The 21,140-nt window shown below is 52.0% G+C and overlaps 3 protein-coding genes and 1 non-coding gene across 5 annotated transcripts; 2 read left to right on the top strand and 2 right to left on the bottom strand.

The window, feature by feature from the left end:
- Positions 1–558: 558 nt before the first annotated feature.
- On the top strand, positions 559–697 carry LOC112879127. The gene has a single exon (XR_003225953.1). It is a non-coding gene; the product is annotated as a small nucleolar RNA Z247 (small nucleolar RNA).
- Positions 698–7,620: 6,923 nt separating this feature from the next.
- LOC112878091 (transcription factor BIM2-like) lies at positions 7,621–10,795 on the top strand. 2 transcript variants are annotated; one of them, XM_025942496.1, is made up of 11 exons: positions 7,622–7,818; positions 7,975–8,052; positions 8,173–8,520; positions 8,615–8,726; positions 8,852–8,921; positions 9,180–9,272; positions 9,405–9,443; positions 9,566–9,749; positions 9,867–10,002; positions 10,088–10,214; positions 10,337–10,795. In XM_025942496.1, the coding sequence occupies exons 1-11, from the start codon at positions 7,803–7,805 to the stop codon at positions 10,385–10,387; spliced, it is 1,254 nt and encodes a 417-aa protein (XP_025798281.1). In that variant the 5' UTR covers positions 7,622–7,802; the 3' UTR covers positions 10,388–10,795. The 2 variants fall into 2 exon arrangements, with proteins under 2 accessions (XP_025798288.1, XP_025798281.1); XM_025942503.1 differs by lacking the exon at positions 9,405–9,443 and having other exon boundaries at positions 7,621–7,818.
- A 232-nt stretch (positions 10,796–11,027) lies between these two features.
- Positions 11,028–12,100, bottom strand: LOC112878108 (protein TIC 20-v, chloroplastic-like). The gene has a single exon (XM_025942515.1). It carries the CDS (start codon positions 11,958–11,960, stop codon positions 11,313–11,315), a length of 648 nt encoding a protein of 215 aa, XP_025798300.1. The 5' UTR covers positions 11,961–12,100; the 3' UTR covers positions 11,028–11,312.
- A 4,454-nt stretch (positions 12,101–16,554) lies between these two features.
- LOC112900540 (O-fucosyltransferase 34-like) lies at positions 16,555–19,806 on the bottom strand. The gene is made up of 8 exons (XM_025969397.1): positions 19,509–19,806; positions 18,788–18,855; positions 18,597–18,685; positions 18,309–18,474; positions 17,932–18,221; positions 17,612–17,816; positions 17,338–17,495; positions 16,555–17,149 (listed from the first exon to the last, which is right to left on the bottom strand). The coding sequence occupies exons 1-8, from the start codon at positions 19,804–19,806 to the stop codon at positions 16,906–16,908; spliced, it is 1,518 nt and encodes a 505-aa protein (XP_025825182.1). The 3' UTR covers positions 16,555–16,905.
- Between the last annotated feature and the right edge of the window lie 1,334 nt (positions 19,807–21,140).

Raw genomic sequence — 21,140 nt, 5'->3', positions numbered from 1 at the left:
AGTGCGCCTCTGAGTTTTACATGGTAATCAGAGCCTTCAAAGCCTAAACAGATCGAATCCCCTTGATCATCTGTCATGGCTAATTCATCCTCCTCTGCCGCCAATCCACTCCTTGGTCAACCCGTCACTGAGAAGCTGACGAAATCCAACCATGCGCTGTGGAAGGCCCAGATCCGTGCCGCGGTGCGCGGTGCTCATTTACAAGGCTACCTCACCGGTGCTTCCAAGGCACCATTGGCGGAAGTCGTCGTCAAGGGAGCGGACGGCAAGGAGGTGACAGTGCCGAACCCGGCACTAGATGATTGGGAAGCAACGGATCAACAGGTCCTTAGCTACCTACTAAATTCTTTGTCAAAAGACATCCTCTCGCAGGTTGCTACATGTGCGACGGCTGCGGAAGCATGGAAGATCATAGAAGACATGTTTGCGTCACAGACGCGAGCACGAACCGTGAATACACGGATTGCTTTGGCGACTACCCAAAAAGGGAGCTCGTCCGTTGCGGAGTACTTCGGGAAGATGAAGACTCTAGGCGACGATATGAGGGCGGCAGGCAGATCGCTTGAAGATGAAGAATTGATCGAGTATATCATCACTGGATTGGGCGAAGATTTTAATCCCCTTGTCACATCTCTCTGCACTCGTGTGGAGCCGATCTCTCTTGGTGAGTTTTATTCACAGCTTCTCAGCTTCGAGACTCGTATGGATCTTGTGTATGGAGGAAACCAGGGAGGCTCCGCCAATTCTGCTAGTCGCGGCCGTGGTCGCGGCAGGAACATGCGTGGCAGAGGCCAATCGCGTGGAGGAGGCTACACCTCTGGAGGGCGCAGCAACTCAGGAGGTCGCGGCAGCTCTGGAGGGAATTTTCAGCGCCAAGGTGCAGGACGTGGTGGAGGTTACAACAACTCCAACCGCAACTACAACAACAACCCAAGGGCGTCATCTGATGGAGAACTGCTCTGTCAGGTATGCTTCAAGAAAAGACAAACTGCTGCAGAATGCTGGCACAGGTTCGACGAAGATTACGTTCCAGATCAAAAGTTGGTTGCAGCAGCAACAAACTCGTATGGGGTGGACACTAATTGGTACATGGATACCGGTGCCACTGACAACATAACAAGTGAATTGGAGAAGCTGACGGTGAAGAACAAGTACCACGGATCAGATCAGATCCACACGGCGAATGGTACAGGTATGGATATTAGTCATATTGGTCATACTACCGTCCATACTCCTAGTCGTGATATTCATCTAAACAATGTTCTTTATGTTCCACAAGCCAAGAAAATCTTGTTTCCGTTCACCGCCTTGCTACTGATAACTCCGTCTTTCTTGAATTTCACCCTAATTTCTTTTTAATCAAGGAGGCAACGAAGAATATTCTTCTTAAAGGAAGGTGTCACAAAGGCCTCTACCCCCTTCCTGCGTCATCAGTCAAACAAGCCTTGAGCGCCACCAAGCCATCTGAGTCGAGATGGCACAGTCATCTTGGACATCCGTCCTCGTTTATTGTTAAACAAATTATTAGTAGCAATAATCTCCCTTGTTCCGGAGAAAATTCAAATGAGTTAGTGTGTGACGCATGTCAACAAGGAAAAAGTCATCAGCTTCCTTACCCTACTTCATCTAGTATTTCTAAATATCCATTGGAACTTGTTTTCTCTGATGTTTGGGGTCATGCGCCGGAATCTGTTGGTAGAAAGAAATACTATGTGAGCTTTATTGATGACTTTAGCAAATTTACTTGGGTTTATCTTCTGAAATTCAAGTCAGAAGTATTTCAAAAATTCCATGAGTTCCAAGCTTTAGTTGAACGCCTCTTCAATAGAAAGATCTTAGCCATGCAAACTGATTAGGGAGGTGAATATCATAAGCTTAATTCATTCTTTAGCAAAGCTGGCATAACCCATCATGTTTCATGTCCTCATGCTCACCAACAGAATGGCTCTGCCGAAAGAAAACATCGTCACATAGTAGAAGTTGGCCTCTCTCTTCTTGCTCATGCATCCATGCCCCTTAAGTTTTGGGATGAAGCTTTTCTCTCTGCAGCCTACTTAATTAATCGCACGTCTAGTAGAATTATTGGAAATCGAACATCTTTGGAACTTCTCTTTCAACAGAAACCAGATTATGCATCTTTGAGAGTCTTTGGTTGTGCTTGCTGGCCAAATCTTCGCCCATATAATACCCACAAGTTACAATTTAGATCTAAACAATGTGTTTTTCTTGGCTACAGCACTCTTCACAAAGGATACAAGTGTTTCGATGTCTCTACAGGGCGTATATATATTTCACGAGATGTGATTTTTGATGAAACAGTGTTTCCTTTCTCAAAGCTTCATCCCAACGCAGGAGCTAAACTTCGCTCCAAAATTTATTGCCTTCATCCTACTCTATCAAATCCGACTCATGGAGGAGAACGTTTAGTAGGCCAATTTACTAATTATCCACCTGATATTGCTAATGATCTTCTTGAAGTACCGCAGGAACAAAATCAGGACCAAACTCAGGAAACAAGTGCAGGAGACATGCCAAATATTGGTGGTTCCCTGCACACAAGACATGAGGCTGATTCCGGTCCTGTTAGCGCTGCACAATCCACTCCGGGATCTGCATCGCCCAAGGAATCAACCCAGGCGCCTGCAGGCCGCTCCGAGCCTGCTGCCATGCCGAACTCGTCTTCAGCGCCAGGCCAATCCGCGTCTGGCACCGCGACCAGCGCCGGCGCGGCTTCTCCGACCAGCGGCCGGCGAACGGGGGAGCACCTGCCACAACGGCAGCATGGGAGTGCGTCTGCATCAGCGCATGTGGATATCCCAGGATCATCTGTCGAGCCTGCAGAGTCTACAGAGACTACAGATGTTGATCCTCCTCAGGAAATTACAAGACCACGAACAAGGTTGCAAAGTGGAATTCGCAAAGACAAGGTATATACTGATGGCACTATTAGATACAGTTTATTTTCTTCTACTGGTGAACCACATGCTGTTGAGGAAGCTATAAATGATCCACAGTGGAAAGAGGCTATGCAGACTGAATATGATGCTTTGATAAAAAATAAAACTTGGCACTTAATTCCTCCACAAAAAGGCATAAACGTGATAGGCAGCAAATGGGTATACAAAATTAAGCGCAAAGCAGACGGAAGCTTAGACAGATATAAAGCTCGTCTAGTAGCTAAAGGTTTTAAACAAAGGTATGGGCTTGATTACGAGGATACTTTTAGTCCAGTGGTAAAAGCAGCTACCATTCGTACTGTTCTATCTATTGCTGTTTCCAGAGGATGGAGTCTACGACAGCTTGATGTTCATAATGCGTTTTTACATGGCATATTAGAGGAAGAAGTGTATATGCAACAACCTCCAGGCTTTGTTGAACGAGGTAAAGAGAATTACATTTGTAAATTGGATAAAGCTTTGTATGGATTGAAACAGGCACCAAGGGCTTGGTATTCGAGATTAAGCACTAAACTTGTGGATCTCAGGTTCAAACCTTCAAGGGCAGACACGTCCCTTTTTATCTTCAACAGAGGAGGTATAACTATGTATGTTCTTGTTTACGTGGATGATATCATTGTGGCTAGCTCAACAGATCAAGCCACATCGGCACTACTCAAGGATTTACAGAAAGACTTTGCTTTAAAAGATCTAGGTGATCTTCACTACTTTCTCGGCATTGAAGTAAAAAAGGTACGGAATGGAATTGTTTTAACTCAGCATAAGTATGCTAATGATTTGTTGAAGAAAACTGGTATGGTCGATTGTAAACCAATGAGTACACCACTGTCTACTAGTGAGAAATTATCTTTGCATGAGGGGTCTCTTCTGGGTCCAGATGATGCTACTCAGTATAGAAGCATAGTTGGTGCATTACAGTATTTGACACTTACAAGACCTGACATAGCTTTTCCGGTTAACAAAGTTTGTCAATTTCTTCATGCGCCTACTACAGTTCATTGGGCTGCTGTTAAGAGAATATTGAGGTATATAAAACAATGTACTCAGTTGGGATTAAATATACATCGGTCAATGTCGACTCTAGTAAGTGCTTTCTCAGATGCTGATTGGGCTGGCAATGTAGATGATAGAAAATCTACAGGAGGTTTTGCTGTCTTTATTGGGTCAAACTTAGTATCATGGAGTGCACGCAAACAAGCTACGGTGTCGAGATCTAGTACTGAATCAGAATACAAAGCTATGGCTAATACAACTGCAGAATTGATGTGGGTACAGACTTTGCTGAGAGAATTGGGAGTTAAAAGTCCACAGGCTGCAAAACTGTGGTGTGATAATCTTGGTGCAAAATATTTGTCAGCCAATCCAGTGTTTCATGCTCGAACTAAACATATAGAAGTTGATTTTCATTTTGTCAGGGAAAGAGTATCACATAGACTCTTGGAAATTTAATTTATCCCTTCTGGAGATCAAATTGTAGATGGCTTCACGAAAGCTTTATCAGTAAGGTTATTGGAGAATTTCAAGACCAATCTTAACCTAAGAAGGTTATGATTGAGGGAGGCTGTTAGGAAAATTGTAATTGTGAAAGCTTCCATGTTTGTAACGTGAAACAACAAGGACATGTATCGGCCAAGGATTGCTATAGATAGAACTGACTATAGATAGAATTATTCTTCCTTGTAAAGCAATCCTTGGCCGGCTCTCCTGTTGGTTCTCACGCTATATATGTAAGCCATGAGAGGGGCTTTTTCTCGATCAATACAATTAATACGCAACCGACCGAGAGACCCAAGATCAGGCTCCGTCGTTCCTTCCAGTGCGCCTCTGAGTTTTACAGTGGTGCAAGTAATCAGTTCGAGAGTGATTTATATAACCCATTTTTACTTTTACGCGCTTGACCTTGACCAATGAGTCTCCAATCCAATCAGAGCAATCAGATAAAACTACAAGTTTCTTACTTCAGGAAGAAGGAATCGTGCACGCAATATCTCCTCAGCGTCTCAGCCCAACTACTTAGCGACAGACGGTCCCTCGCATTTCCGATCTTGCCTACAGGTCAAATGGAGTGAGTGCGAGTCCAAAGCCCCAAAGGACCCCTTAATTAGCAGGTGATCATGGAGTGCAAACTGGAGGACGGATCACCGAGCTGGTTCTCGCCGGCAGCGCTGGCGTCGTGGTTGGCGCGCTTCTGCTCGGGCTCCATCGGCGGCGGCGACGACCACGACGACGAACCGGCCGCCGGCGGCAACGACGACCGCCCGATGGCGCAGATGGCTGCAGCAGCCGCTAAATACTTGACTTACAGTCCTCACAAGATAAAGCTTGCCTGATCATTGTTCCAGCTCGTCGTCTCAAAGAATTGTCCCATACTCTCATGTTCCTTGTTTTTCCTCTCGCATGTTCATGCTGCTAGTAGTAGATTGCCTCTCTTTGTAGCGTGCCAGCACGGTACTCCTACACCTGAGATGCGACCTGCAATAACTTTGCATGGCGAGCTCCGACTACCGGCTCTCACTCTCGCTAATCAGAATTCAGAAACCCAAATCGTCGGGATCGGGACACGCTGTTGCGGCCTCACGTGCCGGCACCCACGCCGTGACGGCGACAACTCATCGGCAAAAGCCCCAAACCCACATGCCCCTCCCCTAGAAAACAGATCCGTGTCCCGTAATCTACCCCGAAAAGCAGCCCAAATCATCAGCGCCCCCGCCCATCTCGGCGCTCTGGCCCTGTTACCGGCGATCTGTTACCCCCGCGGCCAGCAAACAAAGCAGCAAGCTTGCAAGCGCTGCCGTGCCGCCACTGCAGTGACTTGATCGCTTGACGCCGGCGGCCGGCCGCCGGGATGGGTGGATGGATGCGTTGGCCACGTGATGACCCCGTAGCCCCGAGCCTGATGATTAGCCTCAGATCTGAGTGACGAGCACCGCTATTATATATCTTAATCCCCCGGCCGGGAGCCGATAAAACTAATCGGCGCCGGCCGGGGAGTTGTTTACGGATCCCTAAACGGATTCCTCAGCTAGCTTGCAGGGAGTGTGGCAGAGGGGAATGTTCCGATCAGAGCAGAGCAGAGCACGACGCCATCCACTGACCCCTCAATGATTTGATTGATCCATCGGATCCCATCATTTTTCTTTTCTTTTTCCTTTAGCGTCGATCGCTCTGAGCCGAAGAAGAATCATCCCGCCCATGTTTTGCTAAACGGCCGCGAAGCTTCCCGGGTCGTGCGCGACACATGCGCCTTGTCGTATCGGCCGGGCGCGACGACTTGGAGAACCAGCAGCCTAGCCTCCGCGCTCACCTACTTGTGCTACAGCGCTGCGCAGGTGATGCCGATCAGGGCCGCCCAGGGGGACCGTGCGGTGTTTGCTGGGTTCGTGCACGCGCCGCGGGTCACGCGCCGGTGGCCGCGTAGCAGGCGTCGCGTTGCGCCCACCGGCGGCACGTGCGCCGTGGTACCTGCGCGCGCGGCGGCGGGGTCGCTGACGGCGACGGCCGCGCGCGGCCGGGCAGTCTCACATCGTACACGCGGTGATGATCCGCGGTGACGTGACGCGCGCCGCGCCAACCCGTCCCGCCACCGCCCGTTTCCGCGCGCGCGTCGCGGTCGAACGTGCCATGTCGCGCCCGGGCGGCCCGATCCCGCCCCCACGATGCCACGCGATGCGAGCTCTCGTGCTCCAGCCAGGTGGGCGCGCGCAACCCCCCCCCCCCCCCCCCCCCCTCTTCCGAACGCTCTCGGGGGGCTCGTGGGTGTAAAGGCCACCACCGGCACCCACCGATCCCGAGCGCGGCAGCAGCAACGTGGCGACGCGTGCTGGCTGGCTGGCCGGGCTGGCGGCATCAGGGTGGGTTGGGCACGTACGGCCAGGTGCGATGGCGCGTGGGTCGTGCGTGCGTGAGGCCAGCCAGTGAGCCAGGCCAGGCCGCCGTGGTGGCGGTGTCGCTCTCGATTGGCTGGGCTGCTAGGCTAGCACGACGCGCCGGGCACATGAGCACGAGGCGACGTGACCGCGCGCGAGAGCGGGGGCGTGGGCACGCATGGCGCGCACCGGCTCGTCCTGCCGGAAAGCGCGGGTGTCTCGCCGCGGCAGCACAGCCAGCGGGCGGCCTGGTTGGCCGGGCATGTGCGCGCAACGGATGGGGAGGTGGTGGAAACAGAGAGAAAGGGTAGGCAGGGAGGCCCACCCGCGAGGCGGCGTACAGCTTCGTCTCGCCACCGGTGGAGCACGTGAGCCGGCGAGCTAGCCTGGAGGGAGCCCTCTCTCTCTCTCTCTCTCTCTCTCTCTCTCTCTCTCTCTCTCTCTCTCTCTCTCTCTCTCTCTCTCTCTCCCCGGTGTTCTCCTACGTGAGCAGTGTTTTTTCACTCCAAGAGCGTTGGATCATACCAGTACACCAGTCGATTATTCCGTAGTCGTCTGTGCAGTAGCTACCCGTACGTTCAGAAATGTGCCATCAGGATTCGAAGCTCCCGGACATGGTGTATCGCTTTGCCGACATGCATGTAATAACCCTGCGTGCTCGACACGCTAATGCCTTGGAATCTCGTTGATGTTTATATGTTGTAAACTTTTGATGGCACCCCAAATTTCAAAAGATAAAAACATGGAAGACAGAGACACGAACACGACCAGACAGGCAGGCAGGCATAGCTCCCCCCAGGCTCTTCTCTTCTCCCCCCTGGCTCCGGCTTGCCTCCACCTGACTATAATAAGCTCAGCGGAGTCGACAGCCGAATTCGCCACATTCCGTCGGTACTGGAGTAGCTAGCAGGCAGCAAGATCCAGGCACCGTCTTTCTGCTGCAGCGCCAGGCGCCAGAGATCTCTCGGGTCCCGTGCCAATGCAGCTCTTCCAAGGTACCAAGCCAGGCAGCAGAGAGACCTCGCCGACCGAGTTCGTTTGCTTCGTTGCTTTTGCCGTCGCCGCTCGGCCCAGCCACCTCTCTTCTCTCTCCCACTTCAGTTTCCTCCGACGAAGCTGACGGCTGTGCTGTATGTGCCCGTAATTCGCAGGGGAGAAGCCGGCCCACGATTTCCTCTCGCTCCACACCGGAGGCGGCTCGTCCTCGCCGGTGCAGCACTCCGCCCAAGGTGAAGCGCCATGGCTCGCAACTCTCGCCGGAAACGCGGCGGCCCGTGCCCCTCGCAGACGGCAGGGGGGTCATCTCGTGCACCGATTTGCTAACCCACGCAGTTTCACCGCGGTTGCAGGGTACGATCTGGGGGTGCACACTTCGCTCAAGCCTCTCAAGCTGGGCAAGCGGCGCGGCGGCGGCAGCGGCGGCGGAGCGGTCGGCATGGCACCGTCGGGCCTGGAGGCGGACTCGTCGGAGCACCTCCTGCCGGGCGGCGTCGGGACGTTCAGCATCAGGCAGGCGCCGTCGACTGCCCAGCCGAGGGGGCAACCCGCTGGCCAGGTCGTCGTCGCCAGGGGCGCGTTCGCGCCCGTGCTCCATGGCTCCAGAACGGAGGCCGCGCACGGAGCGGAGTCTGGCGCCAGGGCTCACTGTGGCCCCGCCACAACGTGGCAAGATTCAGGCACCGATCAAAGATCCAGAGGTGAAACTCTTTTCGTCATGGAGTGTTGAAAAAAAATTACAGTTGCATTGTTCTCTAGCATGTTGAGACCCTGACTGTTGCTCTGCGTGTTCAGCGACGAGAGGGGAGGGGAGAAGCAGCGGCAGCAGCGGCGATCAGGGGCCCAGCACGCCGAGATCGAAGCATTCTGCCACCGAGCAGCGGCGGAGGACCAAGATAAATGACAGGCAAGCTCGTTCAGGCCAAAATTGAATTCCATTCTGTTTTGGAACAATTGATAGTACATCGTTACATGGAATTTGACAGGGGAAGTGTGTTTTGACAAGTATCTGTGCATATGCTCTCGTTTCAGGCTTGAAATACTTCGTGAACTTCTGCCACACGGCGACCAGAAGAGGGACAAAGCGTCTTTCCTTCTCGAGGTAAGCAGAACACCAACTTTGCCACGGCTGTCAGGCGATCTCATAATGCCCTGTTGCCCCTAAATTTGGGTCGGCATCCTCCTTGCTGCACGCTCAATCATATGCAAGCAACATTGTAGGAACTAGAACGCTTTTCAGAGTGAATTCTGCTATAGAAAAAAAGATCTAAGAACATCGCACTAGCTATGCACTATATTTGAATCCTGATCTGCTCGTTACAGCAAAACTTTTTACTAAGTGTAACAATTTTTCTCGCAGGTTATCGAATACATAAGGTTTTTGCAAGAGAAAGTCCAAAAGTACGAGTCGGCCAACCCACAAAAGAATCACGAGGATTCCTCCATACCATGGGTACTATACTAACATTGCCATGTTACCATGTTCACAGTAGTATTCTACAACAATCATGCATCTCTTTTAAAATGAAAAAAAAAAGGCTGCGGTTGGATTTTAATTTCCATTCGTCTTTTCTTTTCCTGCTAGGCAAAAGTTTACTACAGATCATGCTGGAAAAACACAGAGGTAATTCATCACACACGCGCACCAAAAAGGAAAAGTAATAGACTAATAGCACATGGAAGTGCATTTACTCAAGATATATCAATGATAAGATCTTTCTTTGTTCCTTTTTCATGGTCTCTCAGAACATTACTCAAGTCCAAGGAGGAGGATCATCAGCCCCCACACAAGATATGAACAAAGAACAGTACTGTTCCAATAAAACTACAGTGGCGCCTACTCCTCTCTTCAGCACACATAGTGCTGGAGAAACTAGTATAGACGACGTTTCCTCCCAAAAGGCAACAAGCACGCCACAAAACTGGGCAGGTAAGTTGCCTGTTTTACCTTTACATTACTTGATCACTTTTCACTAGCCACAGCTGGAAGCACAAGTTATAAATAAAACAAACCTGAATTAACAACCCTAACGTCGTCAAAATGCAGATGACAGCACACCTAGCAAACGGTCACCATGGTTGAGCATGTCAACCTCTGATTCAGACAAAAGAACACTAAGCAAGAACGAGAAACAGACTCTTCACGAGGATACTCATAGTCTTTCTAATGCTTACTCTCAAGGGTCTGTTCCTAAACTATTACTGCTTACAGAATGCTAGTATAGCCATATCTACAACTAACAGAAGATTTTTTTTAATCTGCGGCAGGTTACTAAACAGGTTGACACAAGCACTAAAAAGTTCGGGAGTAGACCCATCTCAAGCTAGTATATCAGTTGAGATCAATATGGACAAAAGAGCAACAGAACCTAGTAATATACATGGCAATTTGAAGGTAATAACAACGCATGAAAGTACATCAGCAAGTTAATGTTTACAGAGTTCCTAGACTTACATCATGGGTTAATCAGACAATCGGTCATTTCTTTACCACTTCTCTTCACCCTCACTTGACAGGACAATAAATGTGAAGAAACAATCCATGTGACCAAGAAGCTCCGGTGCTGACAGAAGCCAGATCCCTACCTCAAACTAGAAAAGTTAAACATCCCCCAGTCCAAACCAGGACTTCACAGAAGCAAACCACAATTGATGCAATTCTTTTACTTATATTGCAACCACATTTACTGACCTAGGCTTCCATTCGAATGTAGAGGAAGCGCTTAGGGAGGGTAGTCAGGAACCTTCCCAATTCATTCATTCCTCATTTGTAAATGCAGTTCAGATTGTAAAACAGTGTACATGTATTAATCTCTCAAAAATTTTCAATTCAACAAATATGGTGGTACATTAGGTTGCGACGTCACTGTGTCAACCTTCCACAATTCATCCATTAAATTGGTAGCTAGAGACATGGACAACGTAAAGTATACTAAGCTTGTGATTTGCAGCAAGCACCAGCGAAGCATTGAGAAATTGAGATGTTACTGTGAATCACAGATCCCCTTTCCCTTTCCAACAGCATGACTCAAGGGAGCTGTAGTCACATCAAACATTGTCTACAGTCCAGATCAGGAACAGAAGCAAACCACAATTGTCGCAATTCTGTTATTTATATATTGCAAACACATTTACTGACCTAGGCTTCGATTCGGATGCAGAGGAAGCTGCTTAGGGAGACTAGTCATAAACCTACCGCTTCATCCAATTCTCATTTGTAACTGCAATTCAGATTGTAAAACAGTGTATATGCACTGCTCTCTCAAAATTTGTCAATTCCATAAAGATGGGAGTACACTAGGTTGCAACATCACTGTATCAACCTTCCACAATTCATCCATTAAATTGGTAGCTAGAGCTATGGACAATGTAAACTATACTAAGCTTGTGATTTGCAGCAAGCACCAGTGAATCATTGAGAAATCGAGATGTTACTGCGAATCACAGATCCGCCTTTCCCTTTCCATCAGCATGATTCAAGGGAACTGTGTAGTCACATCACCTGGCGCTCTGCCGCATCAGCGACGATGGGCAACCGTGGCGTCTTGCCGAGCAGGCAGGCGCCCCCGCCGTACACCAAGCAGACAAGCAGGAAGAGGAACACCGTGCTCTCCATGCTCTGGAAGATCTCGAAGCCGACCCCGCCGGATGGCGCGAAGGACTGCGCGAGCAGGTCGGGGAAGATGAGCAGGACGTCGAGCGCGACGGCCTGCATGGCGTTGAAGCGCACGAAGCGGGAGAAGGCCTGCTGGTTCCGCACGACGGCGAAGTAGAGCGTGAGGAAGAGGAGGAAGGGCGTGAGCGGCGAGGAGTGGAAGAGGCGCGCCGCGGGGGCCAGCGGGCGGAGCAGCGCGCTGAAGAAGGGGAACTGGGCGAGGAGGAAGCGGCCGTGGTGCGCGCCGTCGAGGAACGGGTAGAGGTAGGCGACCGCGGCCACTAGGCGGTCCGGCGCCTCCACGGCCCCGCTGTTGTCGTTGTTGTTGGAGGCGCGCGGCGGCGGGGGCGCCGCGAGGAGGCGGCTCGGGGCCCGGGCGGGCCCCGGTAGCGGCAGGAGAGCGCCACGGCGGGGGACGCGGAGGAGGCCGGCGCCGTGGAGCGGGCGCGGGGACGAGAGGAGGAGGAGCGAAACGGCGGATGCCATGGGGGCCGCGCGTTTCGGTCGGTCGGGATGGGTGGCGGCAGGTGTGGCTTGTTTCCGCTGGTCGGCGCGGGTAGGGGGTGGAGATTTTTGGGGGCGCTGGAGGCCTGGAGGGGGTGCGGCGCGGGGGCGGGCGAGGCGAGGAGTTTGGGTGGGGGCAGTGGCGCCGCGCGGGCGCCGGCGGCTGCTGCCTCCTCCGCGCGGGTGGGAGTGTAGATTTTTGTGGAGTTCCGGGGGATGTGGCCGTGGCCGTGGCCGAGTGGGAGACGGAGAGGATTGGTTGGTTGGTTGGTGGTGCAGTGCGGGTGCGGCCGGCCTGCCGTGCCGTGGAGAGGACGGACGAGGCGGGGGGTATCACATGGGCCGGATGGGCGCGCGTTGTCCTGCAGCGAGGGAGTTCCATATGGGCTTTTTTTTATGTGATGATATGATGTTAAGTGTGGCCTGCGAGATGCTAAGCTGGACCGCATCCCATTTAGGGCGAAGCCTGATCATTGCGATGATTTTGTTAGGCAAAGATTGAGATTGTAATGGGCCAGAAGGGAAGCCGAGTGTATGGGCCTCTGAGGACCAAAAGGTCCCATTTTTCAGTTACCAATTTTTTATAGACTTTTTATAATTACATCTATCTTATAAAAGTTTAACAAAATGTCATCTCTCCATTACAAGCACGCATGATGACTTCTTGCCTCATTTATAGCAATTTAAGCATTTCTCACCACTTGGTATGGTCAATGGTGATCCATTTTGTACACGGTGGGCTACTTTAAAAAAATCATAACTTCATCATATGGACTCATATAAAGATAAAATTTATATGAAAAATGTAGCTCTCTGGGAGGTCTACAACTTTTATAGCTCATCACATTCTCATTCGAAGCTATTTCAATACCAAAAAAATTGCTACAATGTTTCGAATCTATAAATATCAAACCAAGCAAAACAACCAAAACGTGAAACAAATCAATACTTAAGAAAATGAGAGAGTATCTTAATGGTGTAGCTGGCCGCCACGGCGTGCCGTAGCGGCGGCAGGCGAGCGGGCCTCATCGGGGTGCTGTGGCGGCGGTGTGCCTCGGGTGGAGTCGGCCGCGTGTAGACGAGGAGGCAGCGTACGGGCCTGGTGAGGCGCCGCAACGGGAGGGCTATCTTCTTAACTCGTTCGAGAGGTGGGCAAGCACCGGCGAAAGCCATGTTTCATCTGCCAGCAAGACGGCGATGATACCCTCGGACGCCGTTTACCTTCTTGGAGGTGTTGTTATGGTGTCTTTCTACTCCGGCCAGCTGCAAGGGTGCGTCAGCTACACCGTGGTGGCATGGCTGGCGGCAGTTTTGCTTCATGAATATCGGTGACGCTACGGTAGCTTGGCTGGCAATAACCAAGCAGGGCACTAGTGCCACCATGGTGGCGTGGCTGGAGGCGCTGATTGCTTCTTTGTGCTGCAAGTCGTCGAGCTTGGCTGGAGGCAATAGCCGCGAAAGGAGAGCTTGTGTCGATGATCCAATCCGACCGAGCGGAGTTTTCCTATCGAGACTCGTGTCGATGTCCTAATCTGATCGGCTGGTGGTAACCCAACGCCAAGGGTGGATAGATGGGTTGCGGTGGTGTGTTGGTGGTGGTCGTTGGTCGTTGTTCTTGAGTTGAGTGGTGTGGTCGTGTTAGATGTTCCAATCCAACCGACCAGTGGTTGTTCGGCTAGGTTGCAAGTCGGAGCTGCTTGGTCGTGTGTGCCACAAGCTTGGCAACGTTGAGTATTTTGGCCATGTTTGCTGGTAGCATGTGATGTAGTTGTAGGTGCTGCAGTTGTACAGTTTTGGGGCCCAGTTTATTTATAAATTGGATCACTTCTTTTCTTAGTATTAATATACGTCCAACTAGGTTTAGAATCTTTTTTTTAAAAAAGAAACTGACAATCTGACCGGCCGGGGTAGTCGCCGGGAACTAAGCGGGAGCACCGCGACGTGCCGTCGCTGACGGCTGACGCCGACCATGGAGGGCGCGGCGCGCAGGGCAGAGGGCAGGAAGCCCTGCGGCTGCTGCCTTCCTGGGTGGTGCCTCCGCTCACCTCGCCGGAGCTCGACGCGGGGAATTGTGGATGCCGGAGGTGGGAACGGTGGCGAGCGGTCGAGCGCCCAGAAAGAGGAAAGGGTCTTCCTGGCTTGCGGCGTTGATCGCGGCCGTCCAAGTCAAATCTGACGGTTAACAGACCCCAGAGGGTGGACGGTATTTCATTTACCGTCCACCCCTGGACGGTAATTCAAACGAAAACCACCACTTGAGCTCGGGCCGCCCGTCGCCACCAACGCTGACCACGCCGTCCTGGCTTCCACGCTGAGCTATCGCAGCTTCGGAGCAGAAGATGGAGGCCACGACGCCGTATAGCTTTCTCCTGACCCACCCCGGCTAATCGGATGCACACGTACGCCGCGCCCATGGGCATGGATCGCCGCCGGTGCGGCTCGCTGCCCGCGTCGCTGTGCAGTCCCATCCGCCCCATCAGACCTCGTCGGCGTTCGTCCGCGTGAACGTCCACGGCGGCCGGCCCGCGTGCGCCTAGTCCATGGGCTCCCGTGGAGGCGCTGGCGGCGAGGCACGTGATGACAGGTTGATCCGCCGTGTGCCGCGAGGCCGGCACGCGTGGCCGCGCCGCGCAGGAGCAGGTGGCCGTCGAGGATTGGCGATGACCCACTCCGGCGCTATGATCTCGGAGCCGCGCCCGCGTCTCGCCACCGACCTCTTCGGCTCTTCCTTCTTGCTCTGCTGGTCGGCGAGTCAGGCGGAGCGGCAAGCGGCCTCGCGCGCGAGGAAGGCGGCAGGGCCTCGCTACCTCGCAGGCAATCAAGGGCGCACACGTGCAAACGAACGGACAAGAGAGGCCCAGAGGGTGGACGGCATTCGATTTACCGTCCGGGTTGGACGGTAAATGAAATACCGTCCACCCCCTGAGCTCGGGCTGCCCGTCGCCATCGATGGCAGCCGCGCCCTGCAGACGGCTTTCGCGCGTCCTCCAGCTCCTGCACGTGCACGGGCTCGCCCGCCCGGGCGGCGGCCGCCCATCGCACACCGTCGGCGCTCACCGCTACGGCCGAACGTCCACGCCACGCCCACGCGATCCGGCCGTGGACTTGTGTGTTGATTTGAAGGGCAGAGAAAGAAGGATCTCGCCGTAGTTCGATGTGTGGAACAGCGACGCCGCTCCGGCATTGCCGGTGTGCCCGTGCTGCGCAGCGAGAGGTCGGCCGCCGACAGCCCCCGTGAAGACTTCTCCTAGCTCTCGGTCTGCAGAATCCATTGGAGTATTGGACCATGAAACTTTGCAGTACATACAATGCGGCCCATAACCCCGCATCTGTCTCCACCACAGCTGTTCGAGGTAGCCCACGATGACGACACCATGGATCTTCGGTGACGAGGCAGGCTAACTGCTGCCGCTGCCGCCAAGGTGTGTGTGCACAGCACCATGGCTACTGCCAGCGTACAATGTCCGGACCGTCGCATGCTATACTTTCTCTCAGCGCAGGAGGCAATCTGGAGGTTGATCAAATTATTTCCAACTTTAGTTCTAAAGGTAAATTACAAAACTAATTGCACATATCGTTATACCCGGGTGCGAATCGTTTGCAAAGACATAGGTACGCCGGGCCGGGCCCGGGCTCAGGCTTGAGATCGTTAATGGCCTACTAGTAGACGGGAGGCCGAGCATGGTCACACTATCAAGTTACGCTCAACAGATGCTGAACTGGGCTACCGAAAAAGAGATGTTTTCTGAACTTCTGATCGCTTCACCAACACTGTACTGCATCCGCCGGTAACACGAGCGTCTGTAGGTGTTGGCGGCACAAGAGCCGGTGCCGTTCCTGCATCGAGCACTGCCCGCAATTCACCACCACGCACTGACGCGAATACCAGGCCACTGGCAGCGTACCCGATCCCAAGACTGCTCTTGCGTGCTTCAAGGTCAATCCTCACTGAAAACAAGGCGCACGAACTCGCGAGCTACCGAATGTACTCCCAGTCCCATTCGAAGCGCAGCGCCTCGATGCATCTAGGGATCGGAGGAGGCGCGTTGACGAGCACGGTGCGCGACGTACGTAAACAGCACGCGTCGATCACCTTCAGAGTTCAGAGTTACGGTGGAGAGATTCACAGCCAGGCTGCGCGAAACTCGGATCTTAACGGAGCCCAAAATGACGTTGCGTCTCATCGAAACGACTAATCTAGCAACCCCAGGGCGGATCTGGCCAGCGACGCGGGCGTCTGGATACTCGCCACTGCTGACGGTGTGGTGCGGTAAGAGTATAAGACAATGCCGTTAGGAAGCGGATCAAGGCTAATCCTACCCTAATCATCGCTAAAAGCAAGGCGCACGTTAGGAAGCGGATCTGCTCGGCGACCTTGAAATTTCAACGATGTTTACTGACTGAATTTTCCAAGCTAGAGACCATCCCATCCTGGGTGGAGCACTGTTAGTGCAAAATATTTTTTGTGCGCAGATGATCTTAGAAACGTTAACAGGTTCAGAGGCATGCCCTATTCTGTTATCCAATTGTTGAACCAACATTTGCATAATATAATAGTGATATCAATATAGCTTCATTTTGGGGGTAAAAAACATCTATTCTTTTCTCATTCAACAACTTCCCTTCTTACAATGATCATTCTTATGGGACTTACACCATCTAAACATGAATTTCAGCTCTACATTTGCTGGTGTAATCAAGAGACTTGCCTCGCCGTGCCAGTATTATGCCTATCACCTATGTACCATCTACATTCAAGTATCAATCACCCTTTCTAGTTTCTAAACCAATCGCAGACCTTCCATGGCGCTGAACTGCTACCAACAGCATGCTAGCTCTCCATTTGACGGGCTCCGAGGATTGATGGATCATCTTAGGTTCAGCCACGCCAAGTTACAGAAAGAATGGCAAGGGAGTGCTGAAAAGATCACGATGTTCGAAGCAGATTGGGATCTCGCAGGCATTCTTGAGGGTTGGCATAGAAGTAGTCCTCTTCTTTGGGTCTGTCAGGGATCACAGTCCTGGTGGCCGCTGATCCCATCCGGTTGGCATGGACAGCCTTGATCAACGAAGAGAACTCATCCCACCGCAAAGATCCACTGGTGTACTGATCTACCAGCTCAACTATAAGTTTTCGATCCAACAGGATCGTTTTCTTGAAGCCCATGTACCTGGATTAGCAAACAACACTTAAACATGTTACCGTTTTCCTACAAGTGAAATACTTCTGATGCAGAACTTCCTCGGTGAAAAACAGAGTGCAAATCTTTAGCGCAAAAATTTAGAAATGACTGGCATTGATCAACCTTAATATGCTGGTCGTGCAATACGATACAGATTAAGTTGACATAATAGATACCTGCGGTGGCCCTCAACAACTTTAGCCATGTTGCCATCATATGTTGGAACAAAGATGTCACTTTCCAATGATACCAAGTAATCCATCGCTGCCATTTGCGATGAATGGTTCTGAAAGAACATGAGATCAGAAGGCTCCAGAAGTGTCTCCTTCCTCACCTGCACATCATCGTCAGAACAACAGCCATCAGCGAAAAATGGACAGAGCCATGCTGATTGATGACAGCACAATCCAGCAGTGTTGTCACAGGTGAATTTAGTCATTTGGTCCATACCACGTTAGGGTAAGCCGAGGTAAGAGAAGCCATTCTGCGCTTTCCACCATATATCTCACCAGCTGCGATATATATTTGCATATTTTGGTCGATATCCAATGCTCTAAGGACAAGAGCAATCTCCTCTGGCGTCAAAGGGCAAAGGCCGTCTTTTCTTTTCACAAAAGAGTTTATTACTTTCTCTTTCCACCATGGGTAAGCATATCTGAAGTTTGAGTAACTTCACTGTCAGTATGCGGAAACATGCTGTACTTATACAAAGACATCAAAAGTGGCGTGAACCAAGAGACTGGAATAAATGGTAAGAAGAAGAATTTTACCTCATTCTTGTAAGCTCCTCAGCTTCTTTAGGAGTGCAGCCTTGAGTACAGCCAGAGAAAGCAAGCATATCCATCTCGTATCGTAAATGAAGAACTAAGAAGGGACCATTCTGGCGGAGTATTCTAATAACTCTCTTGCCTAACTCTTCAATTTGGGGCGTAAATTTCAGTGCAGCATAATTCACCCGGCAACGCAATCTCTGGATCTCCAGAGGCAGACCATTATTTGACAACCTAGCATCAGTTCTATTCAGATGGAGGACCTTGTACTTCCAAATCAAAGGAAGAATCTGCACAGGATGAAGAAACTGATCATCATCAAGTGGCAACATTCAGTGCAGTATGGAGTAATGAGGTAAACATCAGACATATCTGACCTGCTTATGGTAGTAAGATATATCTGACCAGCTGATAGGAGGCATTGAGTGAAATTTCCCTAATTCCACTCTTCTCTTTATTCTTGGTGGCAATTCTCTAAGTATACGAACCTCATCTCTAAGAGAGGTTATAAAATGCTCAATATCAAATATATCCTGAAATTCGCTGAAACAAGGAGAAAATAGGGTCTGTATAAATATATTGTAACTTAATAATACTATAAAATCCACTGCTGGTTCAAGAAAGAAAATGTGAAAAGGAAAATTACATGCAAAAAGTGAACAAACCTCGGGTCATTCCAGAACGATGTCTTATCCAACTCGGGGACTATTAAAGTCACATTCAAATATCTTGCAATTACAACCATATCACATATCTGATTCATCAGGGCAAAGGCAGGAATGCTTCATATTAGATACTAGAAAGCATTGTTTTTTCTTTAGCAAATGACTACATGGAGAGTCGTAAAATTCCTTACAGCGGCTCGCATTTGGTTAAGCCCACCATTGCATGAAACCATCAAATAACCATTGTTTATATAAATTCCTGACAGAAAAATGGACAAAACAAATATTTAGGAAAAACAAGGAACTAAATCACATGCCCTGATGCACATGAAGAAAGGTTATCCTGCAGTTAATACTGCCAACATTGTGATAGAGTTGAGGCTCACAGACCTTGGTAACAGCAATGCTCTGTTTTTCTTTAGGCAAAAGTGAAAGAGATGCATGAAAGTCTATCAAATAGTGGAATGTACAATGGTTGTACTCTTAAAGGTGCAAAATTAAGTCTGTCGTCACCCAACACCATAGCGAAAACGAAATCAAGTACTGAAATGCAGCATAATTGGTACCAAAAAGGAAAATTATAGGCCATAAGTTCTGTGTACAAGCTAAAAAAAGGTCAGTACACGTTACTTTCCCGCCTGTCTAGAAATGATTAACAAATTACCATCTCAGGACTTCGAGCAACAGCTGGAAATTGTGTCAAAAAACCTTCAACTGTAAACTTGCAAAGCCTGCTACCCATTTTGTAGTAAACGGTATTACTGTATGATCGCTAGGTTACCGTATTCAACCAAATGAGTGGCTGTCACCGATGCAAAAAATCTGAACAAAAACTGATGATCATAAACGCATTTTCGGTTGGTCTACAATTGGCGTATGCAATCCAGCGAGAAGCAGAGCGGTAGCACTCACTCTTGGGCGGCAGCACGGCCTTCTCCACGACGGGCTCCGGCATCGCCAGCCGCGTGGTGGTGGCCGCGGCCGCAGCGGCCGCCTCCCGCGCCGTCCGGCACGACGGCCACCCCTTGAGCACGCGGGGCCCCCAGATGTTCCCCACGGCCGTGAGCTGCACGACGCAGGTCCAGAGCAGCACCGTCGTGGTGGCGCGCAGCATCCACGGCGTCAGGCGCGACCGCGCCGCTGCGGCCACCGAGGGCGGGCACCTGAGCTTCGCCGCCGCCTTGATCCCCATCGCCGCCTTGCAGACCATCGAGCGAGGCCCCCGCGCGATCAGAGGGACTCCGCCCCACGAGGCATCTTCACCCGCGCACGTCAATAATCCACCGGGAACGCCAGGGGGTGGGGGGACCGCCTCGCCTCCACTCAATGCACCACCAGCGCCGCGCTGGCAGCAGAGCTTCTCCCACCCGCAGAGGCGGAGACGCCACCCCGCGCGCCCCCAATGCGAGCTATATAGACGCGAGCTCGCGCGCCCAATGCGCGCCCGCCCCGAATCGGCAAGAAATCAGTAGGAATCCCAGCCCGACGCGGGATTGAGCGCCCACCAGCGGCAACCCAGCAGTTATTTCCAATTCTCGGGCGCCCCGCCTTATCACCTTGCTTTCGCAGCCGAATCTCGGGCTGCGGGGGGACCCCGACACGGCACCAAACGACGCCGCCGCCGCCTGCCGCTCGCGCCGCGCCGGGGCCAGGAGACGGGACGAGCAGCCGCGAGCCGGGGGCGGAAATGGCTGCCGCAGCGCGCCGGCTGGGGAGCGGGTGGATCCGCGCCTCGGAAGCAGGGGGAGGGGAGTGGGCGGGCGCGTGGAGGGAGAGGAGGCGGAGCGATTCGCGTGGGGAAGTGTAGTTATTTTTGGAGCCCCTGCGTCGGTGGCGCGGTTAATAACCCCGCGGACGTGTCCGATCAACCCGAGGGCGGTCGTGGTAGGCGGCACCGGGGAGGTGTACACGAGGAGGGATGATCGCACGTGGACGGCAGGGATCGCGAGCCGGAGGCGGATGGGACGGTCGGGATGGTGGGAGGCGGCGCGGGAGCGAGAGTTAACGCGGCCGGGTCGGGGAGCGGAGCGCCGCGTGCCGGAGCGATCCCACGTGAGGGGTGGCTGGTGGCGCGGACGCCGTTGGTCGCGCCCCGGGCCTATCGAACAGGAGACGAGACTACGGGAGGACTGGAGCCTGGAGTGAGAAGTGAGAGGTGTGCTGTGGATAAGTTGCCAGTCACTAGAGCTCACGTGCCTTCGTATGCCAACTTGCCAAGCAATGAAGCAAGCCTCGATCACAACTCTCTCGAACTCTCTCGCCCAGCTACAATTGAGAGAGACGAAACCGAGCGATCCGGTCTCCGCCGGCGGGGCCGGCGGTCTTCCTCGCCTCCGATGGCCCATGGGGCTTCGCGAGGTGGTGGAGAACGCTGGCCACTCGCCAGTCGGTGGTAGTACTAGTAGATCTAAGGTTTGTTTCCCGGCAGCGCGGTCAAGGCGGCGGCGGCGCCATAGAATAATATCCTTTTCGGTTCGTTCTCGTCCTGTTGGTGTTCCGCTCCGACGCCGGCGGTGAGCCGGTGGAGGTGAGGTTCCGTCGGTG

This window comes from Panicum hallii, chromosome 1 (assembly GCF_002211085.1).
Source record: "Panicum hallii strain FIL2 chromosome 1, PHallii_v3.1, whole genome shotgun sequence".
Taxonomy (NCBI): Eukaryota; Viridiplantae; Streptophyta; class Magnoliopsida; order Poales; family Poaceae; genus Panicum; species Panicum hallii.
Note: the sequence above shows the minus strand (reverse complement) of the source record. Positions and strands in the feature narration are given on the sequence as shown.

Excerpts from the sequence above, each read along its gene's own strand:
- LOC112900540 (XM_025969397.1), bottom strand. The coding sequence starts at position 19,806 with ATGGTCTGCAAGGCGGCGATGGGGATCAAGGCGGCGGCGAAGCTCAGG. Across the intron at positions 18,856-19,508 it reads GGCCGTGCTGCCGCCCAAGA|GAATTTATATAAACAATGGT; the intron begins GTGAGTGCTACC and ends TTTTTCTGTCAG. Across the intron at positions 17,496-17,611 it reads CCTCGGCTTACCCTAACGTG|GTGAGGAAGGAGACACTTCT; the intron begins GTATGGACCAAA and ends GATGATGTGCAG.
- LOC112878091 (XM_025942496.1), top strand. Across the intron at positions 8,727-8,851 it reads AGGACCAAGATAAATGACAG|GCTTGAAATACTTCGTGAAC; the intron begins GCAAGCTCGTTC and ends CTCTCGTTTCAG. Across the intron at positions 8,922-9,179 it reads AAGCGTCTTTCCTTCTCGAG|GTTATCGAATACATAAGGTT; the intron begins GTAAGCAGAACA and ends TTTTTCTCGCAG.
- LOC112878108 (XM_025942515.1), bottom strand. The coding sequence starts at position 11,960 with ATGGCATCCGCCGTTTCGCTCCTCCTCCTCTCGTCCCCGCGCCCGCTC.